This window comes from Pelmatolapia mariae, linkage group LG5 (assembly GCF_036321145.2).
Source record: "Pelmatolapia mariae isolate MD_Pm_ZW linkage group LG5, Pm_UMD_F_2, whole genome shotgun sequence".
Lineage (NCBI taxonomy): Eukaryota > Metazoa > Chordata > Actinopteri > Cichliformes > Cichlidae > Pelmatolapia > Pelmatolapia mariae.
Genome location: NC_086231.1, coordinates 15,880,603 through 15,890,709, shown reverse-complemented (window position 1 = coordinate 15,890,709; position 10,107 = coordinate 15,880,603). Strand labels below are relative to the sequence as shown.

At 39.8% G+C, this 10,107-nt stretch overlaps 1 protein-coding gene across 1 annotated transcript in view; it reads left to right on the top strand.

Annotated features, from left to right (window-relative positions):
- Window positions 1–3,325: 3,325 nt before the first annotated feature.
- The window catches only part of grm2b (glutamate receptor, metabotropic 2b), a 32,549-nt gene continuing 25,767 nt past the window's right edge, over window positions 3,326–10,107 (top strand). The window contains exons 1-2 of the mRNA XM_063473852.1: window positions 3,326–3,871; window positions 7,851–8,478. Coding sequence (XP_063329922.1) covers window positions 7,969–8,478 — 510 coding nt within the window. The 5' untranslated portion in view covers window positions 3,326–3,871; window positions 7,851–7,968. The remainder of the gene's footprint in view (window positions 3,872–7,850; window positions 8,479–10,107) is intronic.

The following is a 10,107-nucleotide window of genomic DNA, read 5'->3' as shown; positions in this document are numbered from 1 at the left end:
TTTCTTCTGGTGAGAGAAAAAAATGGACTCACCAGAGGTATTACTAAGATCTGGGAACATGGTGACATCTCTAAAAATACTCACATGGGACAAGAAGCATCAACAGTGAAATGAGGTTACAGATTTTAAAAACCCACCTGGGTTAGATAAGCATATTTGGATTACAAAACAAAGGGAAACTACAAATTATAACCTAAACTGTCAGAATTACAGTTTCGTTATACTTGGGCCTCATTCAAATCCAGTATTACTGTACTAAACTGATGTGGTTTTTTTCACATGTTCTTGGCCTCCTGTTTCTGTGCATAGTTCTCCAGCTACACAGTAGCACAGAAGAAAAAGCTCGACAGGATTATACAGGTCACCCAGCGGATATTCAGCTGTCCTCTCACCTCACTTGAAGAACTGCACAGCTCTCATCTCAGGAACATTAATAAAATCCTTCATGACCCATCACACCCTGGTCATGTACTGTTTGAACGTCTACTTTCGGGGCAGACGTTTCAGATCCATAAAGACAAAAACTAGCAGACTAAGGAGCAGCTTTTATCTCTCAGCCATCACCATGCAGAAAGCTGTTAGGTTATAGACAATCAGAACCAACATAATCTTCATGTACAATGTTTACAACCACTGATTAATACTGGTGTTACATCAACACCGGCAAATAGGAACTGCGTTGTGTTTGTATCTATCTATCTATTCTCTCTCTCTCTCTCTCTCTCTCTCTCTCTATATATATATATATATATATATTTTTTTTTTTTTATATATTTTTTTTTTATTGAGTGACTCTCTTCTTTTGCACTGAGAGAATTGCACCTTCATTTCTTTGTTCAGCGTTTCATTACTACAAAGACAATAAAGATCCTGTAACGCTGATCTTTGTTTGCTATCATATAATCTTACAAAAGCACATGCTAATATTGAGTATGGCCAAAGTTTCAAATAATGGAGTCAGTATGTGTACAAGAAATCCTCATGAGCCAGAACCTCAACCTTCAGGCTGCTATAAATAGCTCAGTTTCTGACAGTTTTTTTCTACTCTTGGCTTGAGATGATGCCAGTGAGAGGGGATGTCCTTAGTAGGGTCATCTCAGGCACATAGCTCTTGCTGTGAGCACAGCATCCCCATCCACCTGCTGCTTAAACCTTATGGTTCAAGGGAGGGTGGTCTCAAATATAGAAAAGCTAAGATTGCTTCCTCTAGACATTTGATGAACTGGATCTGCACCAAGTATGAGAGATATAAAGGCTGTGAACCATGTAAAGCTGCTGTAGTGAAGTCCAAGATTGAGGAGCTGAAAATGGGCATTGTAGGTTCCCTTTAGGCAAAAATAAACACAGCGAATGGGAACTTAAACCTTGACTTTTATTTTACATGAGAGCCTTAGGTCATTGAAACTAAAGCAGTGATATCATGTATCATATAAAAGTCTATATTGTTAAACTAAACAGTGTTGACAATGAGGTCTGCATATTTTCAAAGTACTGTTGTTGCAAAAATGGTTTAACTAGCTTCCTCTTGCCTTCATTATATTGGGTTTGGAAACAGAAGTGAAAGACAGATACCATCTTAATGACTGGAAGCACAAGCTTTCTTTTTTTGGGTGAACTGAATATTTAAAAGCTACTTCTGTGCAAACTAAGCCTGATTTCCTCTGCTGATAAAAATGTTGTGGAGGAAATGCAGCATAGAGGCCCAAGCTGTGGGTACATAAGAGTGACTGACTCAGCTGAGGTAAAAGTAATCTGATCAGAAGATATTTGTCCATTTCTTATCTGTGACACCTACACCTACGTCTGTCTGTGAGATAGTGTTTTCTTCAAGTAAGATTGCATTTCCATGTGTGTGGGCATTAACAAAACACTAAAAGAAACTTAGTTGTGGACCGATAGTTTTGTCATCATTACAAAGAGACAAGTGGTCTGATTTTTGTGCAATGGCCAGTGGCTGGGAGCACTTTCCCTCTGTCCTCTGTAATTTTGCTTGGCATTAATTGGCATGTTCCTATATAAACTCTGTATTCCACCCACATGCCCTCAACTATTGTAATGTAAACTACAATTCTATTTCAGGGAAGAAAATTGGTCCCTTTGTGTTAGCTGAGGGAATTATGCAACAAGCTGCACCCGCTCGTCATTTTAATTGCCACTGTACACAGGAAAAGTTTGTCTTTTGCCAACCCCTAACTGCAAAGTAGCTTGTTAATCCACAAATTAAAAAAATGCAAACGGTGAGATGTGTTTTATATGTGTGGGTAAGTGGCGAATTGCAGTGGAGCTGAATTCATTCAGAATTAATTTCATCTTCCTCCCTGAATATCACCGGATTTAACTGCAACCGGTTGTGCAGCAGGCTGAATTGTGAACACACAATCCAAGCTGGTGCAGCAGATTTTTCCCCCCTTGCACTTCTCCCTAATTGTACAACAGGAATGTTGCTGATGTAATATTGTTTTGGTACACTTGGAAAAGTGCATAGTTTGTAGCACAGATGTGTGTCTCTAAAAAAATGTTTTGCCATAGAACTGTATGTAAAGCTAGTCTTAATTAGCAGCAGACTTTGAAGTTCCCCACTGCTGGCTGCACAGACCTTAAAGTAGCCAAATTAATAGTGAGAATTAGCGCAGAGAGTCAAGAAAAAGTTTATGTGCATTCACACATGTAACAGCACAGCAAGGTTAGTTATCTGGAGAAAAATAAAATATGCCAACTTTTAAATTATATCTATTATATCTATTTAAATAGTCTATAGTGGAGGGGGGACGGGGGGGGGGTGCTTTATCCAATGAAAAACCAACTGTGCATCCAACCTCTTGAGTTTGTGAAGTGCTGTGGCACTCAACTGGAGTGTGATTCAGTTTTAATGAGATGGAGGTGAACAAGGAGCTGGCCAGCCTTCATAGAGTGGTTAAAAAACAAAAACAAAAAAATAAAACAACGTTGATGCTCATTTTCCTTTTAAAAAAATCTTGCTAAATTTAGCAGAAGAGATCCGGTTTATATAATCTATGCGAATCACCTTTTTTTTCTTCTTTTCGGTTTATCATTAAAAATGACATTGACACTATACAAGCTCAGCTCCACATGAATAAGTCACTTGACCTGTGTGAGAAGTTGATGCACCTTTTTATCCTTTAGTCCTGCAGAAAGAACAGCGGGAATTATTATCGTTATACATTTTTTTTTATTTATTTATGTATTTTTACAAATAGGAGCGACTCAAAAATAATGACACCTCTTTCGCTGCTGTGGCTCCCTTCACTGTCTTGCAAACAAACGCTGTATGAAGCATCGTCAGGTTTCTGAGACGAGCACGGTGTCGACTCTCGCACTCATTATCTCTGTGGAAGAGCTGAGAGTGGCTGTGCGTCTCTGAGCCGATGGGCTATGGCAGGATTTTCTCAGCGCCGCTTGTTTTGAAGTTAATTTGACGAACTTTCCGAAGAGAAGCGACGTTCAATATGAAATGTAACGTTAAAAAATGCGCGGTTATAATTTAATTTAGACTCACTTGCTTCTTAGTCCTGCTCGCTGTGAGAGACAAAGAGAAGCCCTCGGTCCTTCTGCTGCGCTTGTGGATGGATATACGAGCACTTGGGCGGTAGTCTACGGGCTCGTAGTCACTGTGGCTGGCAGGCACAAGTTGGGGGGCACCGAAAGGAGTTTGTAAGACTTACCAATGTGAAGAACACTTCAGAACCAAGGACAGATCCAAACCGGTGCCTGGCAAAGATGCCCAAAGTGAACAACATCTGGAATCTGCTCGTCACATGAAGCTCTTCACGTTTCTAACGCACTGAAGCTCGGCTTGCGCAAAGAAACCCTTCAAATTAATTCGGGAAGAAACACCTAGTGCTACTAACAGGTAAGAAATGGTCCCTTCATAATTTTGATGTTATACTGACGGTGGGTTTAACGCAGAAAGTACTTTGTGTCTTTCCTATCTGACGTGATTTTGCATTTTTATTTTTTTGTTACAAAGTCGTCGCCCCCCACCCCCCAGCATGTATCCCACAGCCACAACATTACTCCCAACAGGTCCGTTATTATAATACCTTATCAGCAGTTCATGATTTTCCCAGCATTTATCCCCATTCCCCCTCTCACAAGGCACATCTGATGCACCAAAGTCTATTTGTCAACACAAACCAAAAATAGCAGGAGGAGACTTTCTTTCACTTTATTGTCAGTCATCCCAATACCTGCGTGTTACTGTGGAGGTGCCTGCATTTCCCTGTATGAATATGTGAAGTTGTAATCCTGCTTGACCCGAGTGTATTCACTGTCTCAAATAAAAATTACATAATTGAGTGAGGCAGTGAATCCTCTCAAACCAATCAGGGCTTTTGTTTTTGGACAGCGCCCTAAACAATGTGATGGACCCTAATGTGGAAAGTAATTCAGCTGGTAAATGTATCGAGTCATTGCAAAATATGAAGAAAGTGTTTTTGCTTTGGAATCATCCACGCATCTCACGCATCACATTGTTATGACAGGAGTCAGACAGGAGTGATGCGGTAGGATTTACCTCAAAGGTAAGTTATTTATTATGGGAGACACCACCACGGTGTCTTGATGGATGTTATGTATTTTATCATCAGATGGTGTCAGCATGCTCACCAACATGCTCACCAAGAGGAAACAAAGAAAATCTGCTCTAGCACGTGTAATTCTTACATCTGCCCTTTGTCTCCCAGTCTAAGTGTGACCTATGAATAAACATACTGATAGGGCATTATTTTATTCTTTTATTTTATTTTATAAAAATTAAACAACTGCACTATATTTTTCTGAAAAATATGCATTTATTTCACATTCAAACACAATCAGCTGGCTGCTGGCCACCACAGAGGGATCCTAATTCCTTCAGCTGACAAGTCCAGGTGGAGGGATAAACTGGGTCCCCAGTGGAGATTATATAATGATGGGAATCATAAGATGAGCTATTGAGGTTGCAGTTTTCTCTTCTTTTTGTAGTTCATTTTCATATGTAGAGATCTGATGCTTTGAAGTGGATGATTTGTGTATTGTCTTCTGACTGAAACCTTCAGTTTTTGACAGTTTATTATCTGATGTTATATAACACTGTAACCTCTAAACTTTAAACCTAAATCTAGTTTTTAATCAGATAAGCACAGAAAAGTAGTGTTTTAAATGTCATAGGGCAAGTACGCTGTTTAGGCTGTCATACTCACCGGGCTTAATGATTCACGTGCAGTGGATCGGGCTCTAAATTAAATGTCACGTCGAGTAATTTTCAATAAAACTGCACGCAGACTGTGTCTACTCTTAATTTTTTTTAATTTTGTCACCATTTTAAACAATTAAAAATATAAATTATTGTTTTATAACAATTATTTTTCAGTCTGTACCTGATGATAACAAAAAAGGAGCTGCATTCATTTCTTCAGCTCATTCACCAGACATAAATAACACTGTACTTCTGCATAGATAATATGATTATACCTACCAATCACCATCAATGCTGAAAGGAACTGGGCGGTGAGTCATTTTTTACACATTAGTTATACCGGGATAAGGAGTAAGGACAATAAGGAATAGTGTTCTCAAAGCCTCTTTATGCTAATGTTGGAGAAATCCTCTGTGCTGGGCAGGAGCAGTAATGCATTAGCTGATGGTTCAAAGCTGAGTAAAGCACGCCGTCTTTTCTTTTTGAACTTGCCTTTCAGTGGGAATATTGTGCGCAGACAGCTGGGGAGCGTGTGACTCTCTTGGCTGCTCAGTGTGAGTGTGACAGCCGTTTCAAGATAGTTTTAATGATGTGATCGAGGCCTGATAAAAGCTACTTTAGCAGATGCTGATGTTTTAATTCTCATGTAAGCTGATAATACTGCTCCCATTTAAAGAATGTATGCAAATAATTGGAAGAAATTTGATTTTAATAGCTGTCCACTTCAGCCACACCAGCATTTCTTTGCAGTTCTTAGAGGTTTCAGAAGAGCTTCTGCATCTCTAACCTCACTTTAGCTTAGTTTGTATTGACCAGCCTAATTGGCTGTTCCTTGTTGCACCATTAATTCATACTGTGACCTAGTCTCTGCAACCAGAAAGCCCCCATCTGCTCAACAGACAGCACTGAAGACCAATTAGACTCTTAAAGTTGAGCTCTTCAAGTTGATTTCTCACCTTGCTTCTAAAAATAGGGCAAATGTGTTGCAGCAGTCCCATACACCTGCACGTAGCGTTCAAGACACACAGCAGACATGAGACAGACGCTGTAACTTTGTATATTACCACATGTAATTCAGTTTGATGGGTACAGATTCATCAATGCACCATAAGATTTCCCCACCCATAATCTAAGAATCTGGGAAGAAATTTGGCATTCATTACACTTTTTGCTCCTCATTTTCACTCAAGAGATGCTTGTGCTGTCACAGGATATTCCTCACAATATCCTGTGACATCTGAAGTGTTCAAAAGCATGCACGCACGCATGAACTTATGCTTGTGTCGCTGGTGTTTTTGTAACCAGTCCCTGTGAACCCCACTGTGACGGTTTTCTGCCTCTGTGAGCACAGGAAACAGGACACACTCAGACTCAATGAAACGATTGTTGATAGAACTGCCAATAAAAGAAGTGTCAATGCACGTGCATCTTTTTTATACAGTATTATAATGTAAGTAACAACACTGTGTGACAGAAGGGGAAAAGTCAGTAATACACTTCCCACTGTGTCTTAAAGGAGAACGTAGCGGCAGCACATCGCCTAGTCCAAACTGCTGCCAAGCTCTGTGGGTTTACCAGCGTGACTCCTCTGATAGCTCAACTTCTATTTAAAAAAGGAAAAACATACCCACAGACAATTTTTGTTGATATTATGTGCCATTGTTACATCCCTCAGAGCTTTATGTGAGTAATACTGCTGAAATATAAGCTCTGATAAGAAATTCTGATAATATTTGCAGAAAAAAGAAAAGTAAACCACAAGTCTTTAAAAATACATTCCACAGTATAAATCTACTTTAATCTATGTGTTTGTTCTGAACTATGCGTTTGATAAATGTGATTAATAATTGTGTTTGGAATAAATACGATTGGCTCTCCAAGAGCGCTGTGATTGAACCTGCCCACCTAATCAGACAACCCCCGGTGAGATCCAAACCTCTTACTTCAACATGATAGGAATCTATATTAGCATACATGTCTCTCTGCCCACTCCCCTGCAGTCCAACCCTTATTTTTTACCCACCATGTTTCCATGGCAACCACAGCCATTGAGGAGAATCACCGTGTATGTGATATCTCCGTTGCCTGGAAATTATGGTTCAGCCAAGAGGTGCCTTAAATATCAATAAATGTTTGATGTGGTCACTCCAAAGTGGTAACACTGAGTCAGTCTTTCAGATAAAATTTAATTTATTTCACACTGGAATTGCTGAGACTCTGACTAAAATATTAAGGTCTTCTGTTTCACTTCAGAAAGTAAATTCTAAGATTAATGGCCGTGTTTCAGCCTTCAGATAGAATTCTTAAGTTTAGAGTCTCCAATAAAACCATTTCTCTGTAGTATTTCTATAGACTCTAAGTCAAGAAAGTCAAGAAAAAGCCATGTAGTTCAGGTCAGAATCAGTTATAAAGATAAGAGAGAAAAAAGCATGACTGTTCATATCTTTGAGTAAACCTGTGAACAAAAACCTGACCAATAGGCCTCTGACCCATATTTAGTTCAAGAATTTCATTGACATTGGGCAAGGACATTAAATTTTACTCCACAGGAATAGGATACAAATGTAATAGACAGACAGACAGACAGACAGACAGACAGACAGACAGATAGATAGATAGATAACATATATTAATTTTTTTCCCTTTTTTAAAGGAAATATTAAAGATGCTGCACTCACTGACAGAGGACTTGAAAGACATCTGCCTCCAAATTGTGTGAACCTCTTCTGCTCTCCACTTCAACCTGCTAAATCAAGCTACCTGGTCCTGCCATGCTGAGTGCAGTGCTCTGCCCCAAGTCGCAGGCCAATTCTGCACATTACTGGCCTCTCCACGTCTTCCTTCTCGAGCTGCTGATACCAGGAGTCCTGCCTAGTATTTCCAGACTGCCCCCTTCAGCCAAACGTGAGATCATCGTCGATGGGGACTTGGTGATTGGAGGCCTGTTCCCGGTGCACGAAAAAGGCGATGGAATGGAAGACTGTGGTAAGATCAATGAGGGGAGAGGGATCCAGAGACTGGAAGCCATGCTGCTGGCACTTGATGAGATTAACTCCAGCGATCGCATCCTTCCTGGTCTCCAGCTGGGGGCTCACATCCTAGACACCTGCTCGAAAGACACTTATGCTCTGGAGCAGTCGCTAGATTTTGTAAGAGCATCCCTCACTAAGGTGCACGACCCAGGTTTCATCTGCCCAGACGGCTCGAGACCAATTCAAAATGAGGTTCCACTGGCCATCTCAGGGGTTATCGGAGGATCTTACAGTGATGTTTCAATTCAGGTGAGTGTGCAAATGTATATTAACCTGTGTTTAGTGCATCAGTTGCACTTGCATGCCTTTACTGAAAACTGTGACACATGCAAAATTGCCATGCCACTATACTAAGATAAATAGTATACCATATGGTATAGCTATGGTACATCATGTGGGTTTCCTACGTCTTGTACTGACCTCATCTGGGGTGAGGGGTTGAGGTGCTAAGTTATCAGCCTATGCTAGCAAGCATGGTTAGCAAGGTGCATCCATAAACTGCATGGGTCCATTACAGAAACAGAAATACTTGCTTATTGGTCCCCATCTAACGCATAGAATTATATTTTTAGAATTACAGTTAGCAAAACTGGACCACAGACTTCCTGGATGATCTGTCGAAATTAGCTACAGAGCAAGGCATAGTATGTGTCAGTTAACAGCATGAATCCAAAAGGCACTAACACCCCAAACACAATAAGTGATCTGTTTCAGCAATGAGCACAAGTTTTGCCTCTGGTAATTTTCTTCTTTGTCTATGTCTCACCAAAACAAAGTCCTAATGTTTCTTTAAGTGTGTAAGTGTATATGTAGTCTTTTCAGTTGATTACGTTTTGTCTGCATCTGTATTCAAGTAATTTGTTACTGCAAGAGCAAATATTTTGCAACTTAACACTCGTATGCCTTTAAAAAACTGGTTAATTCACAATATTATTCCAATTATTTATTTTGTGAGCATGCATTGTGTTACATGGGGGTGGATGCTCATTCACATGTTGGAGTTGCTAAAAGAATCCTTGCATCTCCACTTTTCACAAGCTGTAGAACTGAGCCTTCAGTAGAAGAGATTTCTCTTTGGCTGGAGTAAGAATTTACTGAGATTATTTTGTTTGAAGCATCAACATTCACAGACACATCAATCACTTTGTCAGCAACTTCATTTCTGCCTTGCAAGGAAAACTGACCTTTCACACATGTATGAAAGGTTGCTAGAGGCAGTGCATCTGACCATAATTAATTAACTCTGATTGCCCTTACATGACATAATTACTGAAGCACTCAGTGTTAGCGAGACAACGTGCTCAGGAATAATTTGGTTATACACACACACACACACACACACACACACACACACACACACACACACACACACACACACACACACACACACAATATGTGGCGAAGCCTTGGGTAAACTATACACAAGTAAAGATCATCTCTATTATCACATTTGAGTTCAGATAATACCAGTGAACCAGTGTTTTCCAGTTTTTCGCTTGTTACATGATAAGCATGTGTTCATTAATCCAGCTAATAATCATTTATTATACACCAATATTTAATTAATAGTGACTGAAATGATAAAATAACTCAAGTTCCACATTTTGATTTTGGGGTTCGTCCTGTTTTGTGCCACCTCTGACTTTGTGTCATGCGGTCTGTTAAGTACAACAGTGGAATCTTTGCCACAGGAACCTTTTCAGTGTGTCACAAAGTATTTGTAGTACATGTCCACCTCTAATGAAAATGCTATTGTGGTTTTCCAGAAATATCACTGCTCTGCCCTCTAACTTGTTTTCAGCAGTTGAAACACTACACTGTGGGGCACTTCAGATTTGTTTGTTCAAACAGTACAGTTCCATCACATTTAATTAAAAG